This window comes from Equus przewalskii, chromosome 15 (genome assembly GCF_037783145.1).
Source record: "Equus przewalskii isolate Varuska chromosome 15, EquPr2, whole genome shotgun sequence".
NCBI classification, from domain to species: domain Eukaryota; kingdom Metazoa; phylum Chordata; class Mammalia; order Perissodactyla; family Equidae; genus Equus; species Equus przewalskii.
The window spans coordinates 31,547,657-31,562,739 of NC_091845.1; the positions used below are offsets into that span (position 1 = coordinate 31,547,657).

Consider the following 15,083-nt stretch of genomic DNA (forward strand, 5'->3'; position numbering starts at 1 on the left):
TAGTGTCCGACTTCCGGTCCCCGCGCGTCAAGCAACATCATCCCGGGACGTGTCCCTGGCCTGACTGTCGCTGCCCACTCTCAATAAAGTTGATGGAAGTTGCCGGTGGAAGAGCGGCAGGACCAGCCCACGCGCCACCTCGGCCCCGCCCCTCGGCGGCTCTGGCGGTGCGGGGATGGGCGGGGCACGCAGGCGCCGCGCCCTGCCATTGGCCCGTGCCGGCGGGGAAGGCGGGGGCTGGCCCCGCGGCGCCCTGGCTGTGTTGTCATTCGGCGGCCGCTAGAGGACACGGTCAAGATGGCGGCGGTGTCGGGTCTGGTGCGGAGACCCCTTGAGCAGGTAGGCAGTGGCGCGCGGGCCCCGTGACGCTGCGCGACCCCTCCCCACCCTGCGTCCCCTCTGAGCGTCCTCTCTCTCTCCCCGCCAGGTCTCCGGGCTCCTGAGGAGACGCTTTCACCGGACGGCGCCAGCGGCGCTACAGGTAACTGGCCTGGATGCCGGCCGTGGCGGGGAGGGGCGGAGGCCGGGGTCGCGCCTGCGCCGTGGTGGGTGGGTGCTGAGCGGGGAGGTTGGCCGCGGGCCTTGGGTCTCCCGACTGTCGCATCCCGCGTGGGAGTGGTGCTGCCTCTGTGTTGGCCAGTCGCCAGTCTCAGCTGCATGTCACCCCCGCGAGGCTCATTGGAATCAGATGGGCGATTTGAGGAAACTAGCCTTGACGCTTCTTCCTTCACTCCCCTTTTTATTTTGGTAAAATACACGTAACATAAAACTTACCGTTTTAAAGTGTATATAGAGCGGCGCTAAGTACATTGACCATGTTGGGCAACCATCATCACCATTCGTCTCCAGAACTTTATCGTCATCCCAAACAGAAGCTGCGCCCATTGAACAGTAACTCCCATTCCCCCTTAGCCCCCCGTGACCTCTCTGGTACTTCACGTGTCTACGGGTTTATCTGTTCTAGGTCCCGCCTATAAGTGGAATCGTGCAGTATTTGTCCTTTTATATCTGGCTTATTTCACTTAGCTTAATGTTTTCAAGGTTCACTCATGCTGTAGCATGGGTCAGAATTTCATTCCTTTTTCAGGCTGAGTAATATTCCGTTGTATGCATATATCACATTTTGTTCATCCATCTGTTGTTTCCACCTCTTGGATTTGTGAATAATGCTGCTATGAACGTTGGTGTGCAAGTGTCTGAGTCCCTGCTTTCAGTTCTTTTGGGTATATATCTAGAAGTGGAATTGTTGGGTCACATGGTAATTCTAGATTCAACTTTTTGAGCACTCTCCCCTGTTTTTTTTTTTTTTTTTAACTAGAGAATTCTCCCAACCTGTGTAATAAAGTAACTCATACATCCTGAAGGCAAAGTGTTTGGCACCTAGTGAATGCTCAGTATGTAGCATTATTTAGGCTTCCTTGATAGTTCTCTGCCCCACAGTACTCCAAGTGTGGAAATAAAAGAACGCAGTATACTTTCTACTTAGGAAACTGCCTAGGAGCTGGTCTGGCCAGCAGGCAGGTTTTTTAAGCTTAGGTGCATATCAAGAAAAGTGTTCAGTAAACTTCTCATTAATGCCTCCAGTCAAAGACTGGTTATGTGTGATAGAAATGTTACTGTCAGAATTCTTTGAGCTGTTAAAGAGAAACCTGTCCTAGTGATAGTTTTTATATTGTATGCTGTGGGCAGCCCAGGTAATTATAAAGGGAGAGAATCTCAGTCGTATCCTAAATAATCCTGTGGCTTATTGACTGTTTTCCCATACCTGTGACAGGTGACAGTTCGTGAGGCTATAAATCAAGGTATGGATGAGGAGCTGGAAAGAGATGAGAAAGTATTTCTCCTTGGGGAAGAAGTTGCCCAGTATGATGGGGCATACAAGGTAACCAGGATACGTGAGAGCTGTACAAAATTGAGGTGGCCGTTTGCCTCCAGATACACTTAAAAGTAATGGAGTCACTGCTTAATTGTAGGTTAGCCGAGGCCTGTGGAAAAAATACGGAGATAAGAGGATCATAGACACTCCCATATCTGAGGTAAGCCTGCCATGAGGAAGCCGGCCTTTGAGGGGCATGTCTCTTACGGTGTACCCGGTTACAGTTTGTATGGATTTTCACTTGTTTGTGTTTTACTTTCTAGATGGGCTTTGCTGGAATTGCTGTGGGTGCAGCTATGGTATGTAATCCTCTTTATGAATCTCATCCAAGGGGATTTCTTTTAACGTGACCTTTTAAAAACATTGTTTGAATGTTGGAAAAGTGGAGTGGTTGTTTGCCACTCTTCATTGCTGTTTTTAATATCTGTGTTTTTTATTTGACAGGCTGGGTTGCGGCCCATTTGTGAATTTATGACCTTCAATTTTTCTATGCAAGCCATTGACCAGGTTATAAACTCAGCTGCAAAGACCTACTACATGTCAGGGGGCCTGCAGCCTGTGCCCATAGTCTTCAGGGGGCCCAACGGCGCCTCAGCTGGCGTAGCTGCCCAGCACTCACAGTGCTTTGCTGCCTGGTATGGGCACTGCCCGGGCTTAAAGGTGGTCAGCCCCTGGAATTCAGAGGATGCAAAAGGACTTATTAAATCAGCCATTCGGGATAACAATCCAGGTCAGCAGAGTGACCCTTGGGTCTCTTCTGAACATTAAAGAACTAAAATGAAATTTTTGCATAGAAGAAATCATTAAAGACTTCTAGTTAGGCTTAGATATGTCGTATAATATATTAATGGTTTAGAGATATAGTAAAAATAGTAAAAAATGTTTCTCTTATTTCTGACTATGAGGGCCAATTAGGTATAGGAGACATTTCCTGTATACTTACAACACTGGTTTAACCTCAATAGATAAAATTAGGATTGACCAGACTACAAATATCAGTACATAAATCGTCCTCAAGGCTGCTGGACACAATAGATAGATGTGAGGCTTCCTAATCAGCACAGTGAAACTTTTCACAAAATGAATGATAACGTCTTAGATACACTTTTAGTCATGTAGTTACTTTTGTTTAAATATTTATATTTTGCAGTGGTGGTGCTAGAGAATGAATTGATGTATGGAGTTCCTTTTGAACTTTCCTCAGAAGCTCAGTCAAAAGATTTTCTGGTTCCTATTGGAAAAGCCAAAATAGAAAGGCAAGGTAAGAGAATTTAGTATACATTTAAACGTTATTTGTAATCCAGCCCCTCTGTTTATGTTGGTCAGATTCACTCTAGAGGTTATTGCCCTTTACTTTGACTAGGAAATTATAGTAAGAGTTCAAGTTAAGAGTGGGTCATACCTGATTGCTCGTACACTTGTGCTTTTCTAAATCTCAGTTTGGTAGATTTGTATTTCATTTCTAGGAAGGCTGCCACACTCCTCATCTCACTGGAATGAAGCTGAGTTGAAGATTTTACAAGTGAACGAGAGCCATAGCTGGCTGCAGAGCGGTACAGTCTTTAGTTTCAACCTGACCTCTGATCTGTGACTACTTTGTTTCAGGGACACATATAACTGTAGTTTCCCATTCAAGACCTGTGGGCCACTGCTTAGAAGCTGCGACAGTGCTGTCTAAAGAGGGAATTGAATGTGAGGTGAGAGGACATTCACTTGTTCTTAAAGAATCAGAAAGGTTCATAAGACCTAGAAATAGGAGTTGGAGTTCTGTAACAGGTTAACTAGCTGTAAAATCTTGCTTTGTCACTCAGTTCTGCCTCTGCTTGAAGCTGGGGACCAACCTGCTTTTCAGACACCTAGCTTTTTACCACCTGGTTCTGGATGTTTTAGAATAGTACCTGCTTTTGTAAGTTTAGATACAACTTGGGAGCCGGAGGTTGGGAGAAGGGGAAGCTTAGAAGTCAGTGAGTCTAACCCTTTCATATCCAGGACCTACCACTTGCCAGTTACACTTGGGCAAGTTATGTACTCTAATAAATCTCAGTTTCATCAGCTATAAAATGGGAATAATACATTTTCTGTCCCATCAGGGTGGTTGTGAGAATTATACTTAGTGTGGTGTCTGGCACACAGGAAGCAGGCAAATGTTAGTTATTAATTATTTTGATGAGAAGGAAGTTAAAGCCAAGGGAGGATAAGTGAATTCTGTAAGTTAACAGAGCTACTTGTAGTAGAAATCAAGATTTTTGTTTTAATTACAACTTCTTCTTTCACATTTTGTTCATGAATAGGCAGATTAGATTTTCCTAGACCCCAAGATTACTAGGAAACAAAAAAGGAAGTGGTATTATGGAGATAAGACTCTGTTTGTGATGCAGTGGCTCTGTAGAACTTACTGTATTATCTGTTTAGGTCATAAACATGCGAACCATCAGACCAATGGACATTGAAACAATAGAAGCCAGTGTCATGAAGACCAATCACCTCGTAACTGTGGAGGGAGGCTGGCCGCAGTTTGGAGTGGGAGCTGAGATTTGTGCCAGGATCATGGAAGGTATTTCAGAGAAACTGGCTGTAGAATAGTCAAACTGTAACAGACTTTGTGTACCTGGATACTGGGCAACGAGATCAAAAGCTAGGAGTGGCCAAATGACTTGAACTTTCACCTTGTAACCTTGGCATTTTTCCTTTGGGTAGATGTGTGAAAAAGCAAAATCAGAAACAGTTCCCCGTAATTAGCATTCCTTTAGATTTTTCCCTGGTCCTCAGGCAGCCGGTTTTTGTGACAAGGGGGTAGCGCTCCGCTGGCTTTTCTTGCCTCTCTCTCAGTTGTCTCCTTCTCTTCTAGGCCCTGCATTCAATTTTCTGGATGCGCCTGCAGTTCGTGTCACCGGTGCTGACGTCCCTATGCCTTATGCAAAGATTCTAGAAGACAACTCTGTACCTCAGGTTAAAGACATCATATTTGCAATAAAGAAGACATTAAATATCTAGTTTGGACTTGAATGTCAAGTCATTGAGATTTAAAATATTTGCTGACACTTCACCTGGATTGTACTGTAAGACCTTATGATTCATAAAGTTATCTCTAAAGCAACAACACATGTTTTTGTATTGGGAAGAAGTTTAAATGTGCTTGTATGTGGAAAAACTCTCCCCTCTCCTGCCCTTGACTCCAGGCTTTTTTTTGTCTGTTACAATTGCCATATTCTTTAAATAAGATTATTGTAAAATTTTACCCTCACTAGAAGGACAAGGTATGAATGTGGCAGAGTCCCAATGAAAGATATATCCAAAAAAGACAACTTATCTGTAAAAATAAAAGCATATAATCTACATTTACTCTTAGATTGTTTTGATAAGGAATAAAAGAATTCCTAACTATGACTAATTGTATTTTTATGTTCTTGAAATGAAATAATAAATGTGGGGTGGATGTCTTAAAATTCTATTAAGAAATGAGTGCCATCAGGAACTAATCACTAATCATTAATCACCTCAGTCGCATCACACAGCAGGAACTTGTCCAGGCTCCTCAAATGCCCAATTCTAGCAGGGTGCCCTTTAAAATTAAAGCAAAATTCATGTCTGGTATTTTTCCCATTGCCAAAAAAACAGACATTCTGTCACACTGCCCTCTTCAGAAGTGGAGATGGAAAAGGCAGGTTTAAATTAGTCATAGAAGTGTACAACTGGTACCAACTTAAAGACCAAGACAGGATTGTTAGCTGTCATTAATTAAGAGGGAAAATACGACACAAAAGAAATAAAGGATAGGTGAGAAGCAAACTTTAGAAATACTGTATGGATCTATTCTTTATGTTTACAAAGGGTACTACAAAAAGTTCTCATTTAAAATATCCAGCCAAGCTACAGGCAACACATTTTCTTGACATGGTTTATTTTAATAAAAAATACAGCTGAACATTTATCACAGATTATGTGAACTATACACAATGACATTCTCTCTGCATAGTAACCAACACTGATGTGTATACTTGACTTTTTAAATGGATTATTTATAATCCTTTAAAGTGCAGTTTATTTAAGGTTTTAAGCAAATCATAGGATAAAGGATCTTTCTAATAAATGAGTAACATTAAAAAGGTGATGTATCTGGATAAATCTTTCAAAATTCTGAACTGATTTCTGTAGATGCCAAATTTACTTGTGTTGTAATAATAACCCCTTACAAACCACAAACTTGACTTAATTGCTGAAGATTAAGAAGATCCCCTAATTGGCAAGAGCTTTTTCTGATGTTAACATTTTTTGTTCAATACATTCTAACGAAAAGGGCTGAGTCTGGAGTAGTTGCTTTAGCACCCCTGAGCTCTGCAACCACGGTATTCCTGTTAGAGAATGTTACCAACTTGCCCCATTCTGTTTGAGGAGGAAACGAACTCAGGTGCTTCTCTGACTCAGTGACATAACTATGCTTTGGGCTACAGTGTTAATGTCTAAGATGAAATTAAGGGGGCAGAAATGGGAGCTTATCTAAGAAATAACCAGAAAATGCTTTAGAATAGAGAAATGAACTATAAGGAGCAATTCTAGGAGCCGTCTGATGGGATGGGAGGGGTTGCAACACAAAGGCCATTAGCTGCTATGACTGAACATTGTCATTGTTTTTGTTTTTTTGTCCATTTCCTTCAGTTGGTGGAAATATTGATTCCAATATGCTGCTGCCCCAAAAAGATGCCCATAGGAGGATGAACAAGACTCCTTTAAAGTGGTAATAAAGGAGCAAAATATTTCTTAAGGCAGCAGTGCCAGCCTGACTTTATTCTACTTGAAGAATATTTCCCTCATGAAAAGCCCCTTAGATGAGCATCTGCAAAATAGTATGCGGCTGCACTGGCTCAGCAATTATTCATCCAGAACAGGGTACGTTAGGGGTTAAGGTGGGAGGAAAAAAAAAAACTTTTTCCTCCCAGTGTAAACACGACGCTTTAGCCAATCTTAGGAGCACTGTGATCACAGGTTTCGGCTTTCCTCAAAGTTCCTTTTTGGAAATTCTGGATGGAGCTGAGTAAAGCCCCTCGGCTCACGCCATTCACAGCCTGGGGCGGGAGCTGTGTGGGCACCTCTGTGCTGGCAGGAGGCAAGGGAGCTGCTGGTGGTGGAGGCGGAGGTGGAGGAGGTGGAGGTAATGCGGACGTCCCTGCAGGAGAGAAAGGGACAGTCAGTGTCATCTCTCCAGATATCCTGTGCACATGCTACTACGCAGTCCTGGGCAGGAGGGACTATGGTGAGACTGCAAAAGGTTTCCCTCAGAGGGACCAAGATACCCAATACTGTATTCTTTAAATAACATACTGAACAAAGAAAGCTAGAAGCATCAAAGGTGAATTAAATGTTGCTGTTTCTCCCAAATAATAGTCACATGTGTAAAGACTAAACAAATATCACGAATTACGTGAAACTACATAGTGACATTCTCTGCATAGATGAGGCTCTAAATCCATTTCCAAATTTAAGTAATGGTCCCCAAAGTTCCGCCAGCTATTTAGCCAGGTCCTGGGCAGCTCCACCTACTCCTGAGCTAGCAATTAAAGACAGATATCTGTATGCACACCTGGGCTACCTGAATATCAATTACTAATAAGGGACCAACAGTTCTCTAGCTGCTCCAAGACACACAATACTTGAAGGATGTGATTTAATATAAAATGACAAACCACTCAGGATTCTCAGCAAGGAACCAGCACTTGCTGGGTTATGGGTTCCTCAGGGGCATCCGTCTTGAATAATCATTTCCTATTAGGTTGCATTAAAGAAATGTAAAATGCTAATAATTGTTAGCAATGCCAAGCAGGCAGTAGAGGGCTTTCTCTTGCTGGCAATGGTATCCTCAGCGAGGAGTCTTCCTCGAGCACCCTTCTTTCCGCTGTGGCCCAACCCAGGAGCAGAACAGAACTGCACTAACCCTACATCTTTCTGAAGCATCAGGAGAGACTGAATGTCAAGGTCTACCCTAGTGAGCAAGAACACCACACAGGTATCTAAAACTTCCCTTCACTTACAGGCACACAAACATTTTATAGTTTTGACTCAATGAATGAGTTAGAACAATTCAAAATAAACACTGAGTACAGAAAAAGCCCTGCCTGTGCCACGGAGTTAGCTGCCCCATTTCCTGTGAACCTTGCAGCTCTCGGTGACTCCACCTGTTTCTAGCCTTGCCCTCTACCCTCTCCTAGGGCTACACCTGGAGGACATTCTGCTGGGTGGTTTCCCCCCTAAACTGCTACCGAGCTGTGGTGCTAACAGGTAAATGTACCAGTCACCACTAGAGCTTATATGGATGAGTGGTTCAGGATCACCAATAAAATACTCAGGTAAGTGCATCCTTTTCACCAAGTGTGACAGGCAACAGTTGAAGTCTTATATTTCACGAAAATCACTTACCTTCCTTTACATCTTTACCCAAACCTAAGGCAGCTGAAATTAAAGAATCACACAGATGCACACACTCATGCTCTGCAATCTTGCAATTCTCGAATAATGATAATATAGCAATACAAATAAACATTAAATACAGACAAATGAACAAAATGTAATTTTCACTGGTTCTGTACAATAAAAAATAGCTAATGAATGAAGTTATATTATGTTCTATGCCAGGGTGAATTGTGGAAAAATATTCCTGGCTTTATGGTACAGGGTGACAAAGATAAAAAGGACTGTAAACCTGAAATGACTGCAGGGGTGAGAAGAGCAGGGAGAATAAGCGTGTGATACAAGCATTCCTCTGAAGGGGTGTTTGGATAGAGACCAGTGAAATACCAGGAGGAGGAAGACTGCCTCTGAAGGCTCCTGGAACTCAACTGCAGCACCAAGAGAGCCTGGAGGAGCAAGCGGGTACCAATGCTCCCTGCCCCGCCCTCCCCAGCACTCCCACCCAAGGGCCAGAAAAGGGCAGCAGGATCTGGACTTGACATCCAGGGCCCAACGTGTACCAGAATGAGCTCCAGTGTTTCTGCCTTCCAGCTTCATGCTTTGACCCTGGCAGAAGAGTTACTGCGGGTTACAACGAGAAGACAGGCTCTGGGCTGCAAGAGCACTTGTGTTCTACTAAAGGGATGGAACTGACCATCCTAGACAAGACACCCCTCCAGACCAGGACTCTGAGAAGCTAGAGATGGGCCTCGAGGGCTGGACTTGGGTATGGTCTGCAGTCTTGGCACAGAACAAAACTGCTTGGCCCTCATGAGGAACCAACCCTTGACTTTGACCTCATTACCAGGCACTCAAAATTAAAAGTGCAAATTTACTATCGCAGTTTGGGAGTTGGAGGTAGTGTTTGGCAAATGGATCTTCATTTTCCAAGTAAAGGCGGAAATTGTTACCACTTTAAATGAATCTCTTTGAATATGTAAGTAGCGTAAATAAATACACTGTCCAAGTGCCACAGGGTAATCTGTGCCTGTAAAGTGAATGGGATGCTGAGGGCTGCGGGAAAGGAGAGACTGCTCATCCAAGGAGCAAAGAGCAAGGTCATCCTGATGTCCGCTCAAAGATGGCTGGCCCAATCCCAAAGGGCCTGTTGTCCCATGAGGTCCACTTTTCCTCACTGGGCCCGTAAACTAGGGATGTCTTGATGTGTACGATTAGGGCAAGAAAGGTCAGAACTCAACTCACCAGCTCAGAACACACTGGAAAGGGAGAGGAGGTCCAGGAGTCAGAAGGGGACACAGGAGGGGTCAGGAACACAGACCCAGGGACTCAGTCTCTGACATAGGCCCCATCGATTTTTTTTTTTTGGCTTTGTCTTTTTGCCTTTTCTGTGGTCCACAAACTTTCTTTAAAGGTTCATTGAGGCTTAAGTTACAACACATTAGTTACAACACAGCGAGGGGGTAGCATGCTAATAAAGGCTAAAGTCAGAGTTGGCTATTTGGCCTGTGACCAATCTGGGAAGAACTGCCTAATGCCTGAGCTCCCTCACTCTTCAAATGTGAACGAACTCCTCTCCCGCAAGAGGCCTCCAATAGCCCTTATTCCCAGGCCACAGACAAGACCGGACAGAGTCCACACTAGGTTGATTGCTAACTGAATTCACCCAGCTTTGAAAACTATGGGCCTGCAACAACCCAGGACGAGAGATGCTCCAAAACAACCAATCTACAATTATAACCAGGTCAGTCTGGAGCTCTCCAACCTCAGTTTCTCTCAGACGAAACCCCTGAGAGCCAACTATCCCACCCTCCCCAGAATCCCATCCACCAAACCAAACGGGAAGCTGCAATCCAGTGGTGGCCCTGGAATAGGCCGGACTGTTGCAGCAAGAGCTTGGGTTAGATCTAAGGAGGAATGCCTTGCCAGAAACATCCTTGCCGGCCTCAAGGAAAGGACATCTGAGGGTCCCCTCACCTTGGGGCCAACTTTAACAACGGGCAATCTACAGGAGTCTGTAGGTCTGAGTTGCTCTGTGGTCCACACACAGAGATGGGGAGGCCACGTGACCACCAGACCAACACTAGCCCTACCAGCTACCCTCGAGAGGGAATGGAGAGCCATGACCCCTGGAAGCTGGCAGCCCAGCTCTTGGGAACTGCCTTTGCCTTTCGCCTCAGACAGATGAGGACACTGCACTCGTGTCCCAACTCAAGAACTATTAAGGATGCTTAAAAAAAGACCTGTTCTTCCCTATTGTCCGTTATAAAAGCCGGTAAGTTGTCCCCCTCTAACCAAGAACTCAACTGCCTAACACCTTTTCTCCGTCATCAAAGTAACAAGGAACCAACATTTTTGCAGCAACAGAACTTTGAGATCCTGGTTTCCAAAATTAAAATATACCAAAATGCCATGCAGTTGATTTGCAGGATTTTAGAGCTGTATTTTAAAACTAAAATCAGAGTGAAAATGAAGATTTTGAAGGTCATGATGAAAATGAGATGAATGTAAATGAAGTCACTTGGTGCTTTTTAAAGATGCTGTATTTCATTTAAATGTTCAGATAAGGAAATTGTCTCAAATCTGCTTTCCCATTTGTTCACCACTTCAGTGATCTAGACACACTGGTCCTATTTCACATACAGAAACAGAGCATCTTTAAAGGTAGAGAAATCAGTATAGCTTACTTTACCGAAAATTCACGTTCAAAATGGTGCATGCTCTACTGAAAACAGCAAAGAGAGAGAGAGAGAGAGAGAGAGAGAGAGAGAGAGAGAGAGAGAAGGGACACACGTCATTATTCAGATTTTAGTGTCATTTAACCAAATACTAAGAGACAGTAAAATATTAGTCTGAATCACGTATTGATTATTCTCCCTGCCAAACTAGGACACACTTAACCACAAATGTACTGGTCTGTAAACACGATTGTGACCCTTTTGAACATGGCAAGCATACTAATACAGCAACCAGTCGCTTTCCTCTGCACATTCCTTTTTTTTCTTTTTTCTGAGGCAGTTAGGTGCTATTTTTATTTATTTACCAGCACAAGACTCCTGTCAGAAGACCTGTGAAGGTTTTACCTCTCTGGAAAAGTGGAATGGGTCCCGGGAGCGTACTCAGCCCTATTAGTGAATAAGGACAGTTTATCAAGAGGGGAGAAAAAGGAGAACTCACTATTTTTTTCCAAGCAAGTCTCTATAGTCTAAGGTGGAGACTTTTCTTTGTAAAGTTGAGAGGAACAAGGGCACAGGGCAGGTCTAAGGTGGGGCATGTGGCCCCTCCCCTGAAGGCTGCTGGGCTCTAGACGCTGAAGTGGGCAGTGAGTGGCATTAGTCTACTTAAGGCTCTAAAACCATTAAAAAAAGAAAAAAGCAGGGCAAATGTTTTTCCTATCTTCTTTTTAACTGACTAGATTTCAGGTTACACATGAAGCATGATGCTTTCCCCGTCAGTGAATCCCAGAGTTCCCAACAGACCGATCTGCCCCAGAGCCCAACGGAAAATCTCTTCCTCTGGGGAGAGGCCAGGAACTGAGGCCCCGTGGGGCAGCATGCAGGCCAACTACTTGCATGTAATGGCTCTGGGAGGATGCTGGGGACACTGCCCTGCCCCACCCCCATCCGCAGCAGTGACGGCTCCAGGAAAAGGCTCACACACTTGGGCTTGGAAGCGGGGGGAAGAGGGATGTGAGTGGGCAAGAGAGAAGAGAGCCAACACACTCTTCAGAGAAGCACTGCAGGGCAGACCTGTTCCTCCCAAAGATGGTGACTGACTTGTGCATGAGTGGGTTTTGAGAAAAAGAGGCAATTCTTATGGCAAGAGATATGGATTTTGAACCTAGAATAGCTTTCAGACTTTGAGTTGGCTACACAAATTCTGGAAACTCCAACATTCTAAATAAATTCATCTCTTTTGGTGCCTTACTTATTCTGAACCTTCTGTCCTGTTGCTCAAGCTCTCGGGCACTCTGTGCACGTAAGGCCATTTGCCCACCTCCAGCTCTCCAGACAGGACCTTCCCTCCCTCTCCAGTCATATGTACAGACTGGGTTTTCTAAAAACTGCCAGCTCTCTCTCTTCAAAATTATTGCTTAAAATATACACTGCAAGCAAGACGGGCTAGAATTCTCTTCCAGGGCATTCGTAACTTATCCCTGATAGTACTTTCTGGCTTATCAAGCCTTGTCGTGTACATTACCAACCTAATAAAAACCAGGAATTCTTTTAAAAGACAGCTTCAAAGAATGGACATTACTTTTCCAAGGTCACAGCAGACAGCGTCAGAGCTGTGACCCAAGCTCAGGGTTTCTGACCCTACTTTCAGGGTTCTTTTCATGCCAGCTAAGTGCAGTATTTCACAGCACAGCCCTGCAGTGCACTGGAGAGCAGGCACTCAAGCAAAATCAGTGGGCTGGCTGAGCAAAGACAGAACCGGGTTTGAATCCTGGCTCTGGCATCCCCTACTTGTGTGACCTTGGTCAGAGTCCTTTACCCCACCAGAGCCTCAGTTTCTTTGTCAAATGGAGCTATAATAGAATCCATTATCATTGGATAGGAAGGTATCCATGAGGATTAAACGAAACAATGAGTATAAATCACGTAGAGCGGTGCCTAGCACCAAATAAGTGCTCAAAATATGTTAAATATGATTATTAAAAACAGTAACAAGAAGAATTTAGGGTCTCCTGCTTTCTTAGCTTTCCCAAAATACTCTTTTGCAAACCTGTTTGAAAAACACACACATACACATATACACATACAATAGCAAGGCAACAAACTTGTCTGCTCCCAAAGGGAAGGTGGGAGGGGTGTCTGCGTGTAGCGGACTGGGACCTTCTAAACCACTCAGCTCTATAAATACAGAGTGTAAACACTAGTTGGTGACATTTACCGTGAAATAAGTCAGGATAAAGAATTTTAAAGTTCTTGAAAGAGTGACCTTCTGGAGGCAGGAAACATAACCTTTAGCGGAAAAGAAAGTGCTAGGAATATTCTCACTGAAAAAAAGAGTTTTAGAGAATCCCGCCCCACCTGATGGAATCGCCAGCAGACTTAGGGAAATAACATTTCTCCCATCCACTTGGTAAGGGCCTTGGGAAGGGGCCCCCTGGCAGAGAGGTGCAGTCAGAAATGGGAGAGGCCCCAGCCCTCACACAAATGCTGGAAAGGGCTCATGAGAGTAAGACCCCTTCACTTTGAAACATCTGTCACTTCTGCCCCATCCCAAAAGTAACTGAGCTTAGGGCTACCCTCAGCTACCATGAATGTGCTTAAAACTGACGCTTTCGGGAAGAAAGGCAGTGCTGTCGAACTGAACTTGCCTAAGTTGATCTACTGCTGAGCAAACTGCCAAAGGGCAGGGTCCACCATGGAGTCAGAATATGCTCGACTAGAAGGAATGGTGAGATGGTCTCCTCTAAGTCCCACTCTTTTGCCTTTTACAGAGGAGGTGGCCAAAACTCAGACATGGAAAGTGACTCATTCAAGGTCTCCCGGTAACTAACAGTGTACCGGGGTCTTACTGTGTGCCAGGCGCTGTTCTAACCCTGTATGCGTGGAACTCACCTGATCCTTGTAATAACCCAACTAGACAGGCACTCTTATTATCCTCACTGACAAATGGGACACAAGAAGGTCAAGGGTCCCAGAATTAGCAACCCTGAGGTGGCCCTCAAGTTTAGGTTCCCCGTCTCAAGGCGTAGTTCCCAAGGGCTCACAGATTGAGTTGTGTTTGAGAAGCTATCTTTAGCAGGAATTCTTTTTTAATACTAGCTCTTAAAAATGAAGAATTTTCCTTCATTTTCTGAGAAAATTGCATTTCATCACAAAGCTGGAAGACACTATCCTTGACTTAGTTCCCAGATAAATCATAAACTTGGCCCAAAGATATAAATTGGAGTAAATGTGATTCCAGCAACAAGATGGGCAGTGTGCAGAGAGGCAGCAAGAAAGATGAGCCCAGTGAGAAGCCCGGCCTCCTGTCCTGCAAGGAAGGACCAGTCTAAGCAGGGGCTGACCAGCCAGAAGTTGCCACCCCTAGGCTGACAGTCTTGCCCTCCCCCAGCAGAAGCCTTGAAGGCAGAGCAAGCCCAAGCAAATCTACCCACAAGAATTTACCGAGCCTTTCCCATGGATACAGTAACATGACGCTACTAGCTGTTTGTAGCTCCCTGATGCCTTGCACAGAACAGAAGCTTGAAACGTTGCTCATTGGTGGACAAGTTCTTCAGGCGGAGATTTTCTATTTAAGAATGGGAACTATTTGGAGAAAAAATTACCACAGTCAAATCCTGAGGAAAGCACTTTCTTGAATTGTGTCTATCATTTCGGAGGTCCTGGCAGGCACTGAAACGGCTCCACGCCAGCTGGGGCCTTGTCTGCCTGTTCATCTCTGTAACCCAGGGCCAAGCAGAGTGCCTGACACACAGCAAGCTCTCAGTAAATGCATCTTGAGTAACTGAACAAATAAACTCACTGTGGGTGCCCCGTTTAGGGCCTGCAATGCCAGGTCGACAGGCAAACGCTATCACTTTTATGAGATGCATTACAATACATGCCCAGCAGAGGTCAGAACACAGTCTTTGGGGCTGAGTCAATAATTCCACCAACAAAACATTAAAGGAAATAAAGTATTTTCAGGGAACCTCTCATCTTTGCCAGGCATTGTGCTTGGGGCCTCACATATGTTTTTTTCTCTGAATCCTTACAACTCCCCTTCAGGACAAGTATTATCCAATCCACAGGAATGCCCCCTACTGCTCCCGCTCACCCCAGAGAAGTTTTTCCAACATTGACTCTAATTACAA

The 15,083-nt window shown here is 44.5% G+C and overlaps 2 protein-coding genes across 16 annotated transcripts in view; one reads left to right on the forward strand and one right to left on the reverse strand.

Annotated features, from left to right (window-relative positions):
• The first annotated feature begins 171 nt into the window (after positions 1 to 171).
• On the forward strand, positions 172 to 5,263 carry PDHB (pyruvate dehydrogenase E1 subunit beta). Its single transcript, XM_008519759.2, has 10 exons — positions 172 to 339; positions 428 to 481; positions 1,775 to 1,882; positions 1,974 to 2,036; positions 2,140 to 2,175; positions 2,321 to 2,606; positions 3,027 to 3,137; positions 3,482 to 3,573; positions 4,289 to 4,430; positions 4,725 to 5,263. Exons 1-10 carry the CDS (start codon positions 298 to 300, stop codon positions 4,868 to 4,870), a joined length of 1,080 nt encoding a protein of 359 aa, XP_008517981.1. The 5' UTR covers positions 172 to 297; the 3' UTR covers positions 4,871 to 5,263.
• A 497-nt stretch (positions 5,264 to 5,760) lies between these two features.
• PXK (PX domain containing serine/threonine kinase like) overlaps positions 5,761 to 15,083 on the reverse strand; it is a 68,385-nt gene continuing 59,062 nt past the window's right edge. For 2 of the 15 annotated variants that reach the window (XM_070574793.1, XM_070574800.1), the window contains exons 18-19: positions 10,963 to 11,000; positions 5,761 to 7,040 (exon numbers count right to left, since the gene is read on the reverse strand). In XM_070574793.1, coding sequence (XP_070430894.1) covers positions 10,981 to 11,000 — 20 coding nt within the window. In that variant the 3' untranslated portion in view covers positions 5,761 to 7,040; positions 10,963 to 10,980. Of the gene's footprint in view, positions 7,041 to 8,283; positions 8,321 to 10,962; positions 11,001 to 15,083 lie in introns of those variants that run through there. The other 13 variants (XM_070574802.1, XM_070574795.1, XM_070574803.1 and 10 more) reach the window with 7 other exon arrangements.

Excerpts from the sequence above, each read along its gene's own strand:
- PDHB (XM_008519759.2), top strand. The coding sequence starts at position 298 with ATGGCGGCGGTGTCGGGTCTGGTGCGGAGACCCCTTGAGCAG. Across the intron at positions 2,037-2,139 it reads TAGACACTCCCATATCTGAG|ATGGGCTTTGCTGGAATTGC; the intron begins GTAAGCCTGCCA and ends TTTACTTTCTAG. Across the intron at positions 3,574-4,288 it reads AAGAGGGAATTGAATGTGAG|GTCATAAACATGCGAACCAT; the intron begins GTGAGAGGACAT and ends TTATCTGTTTAG.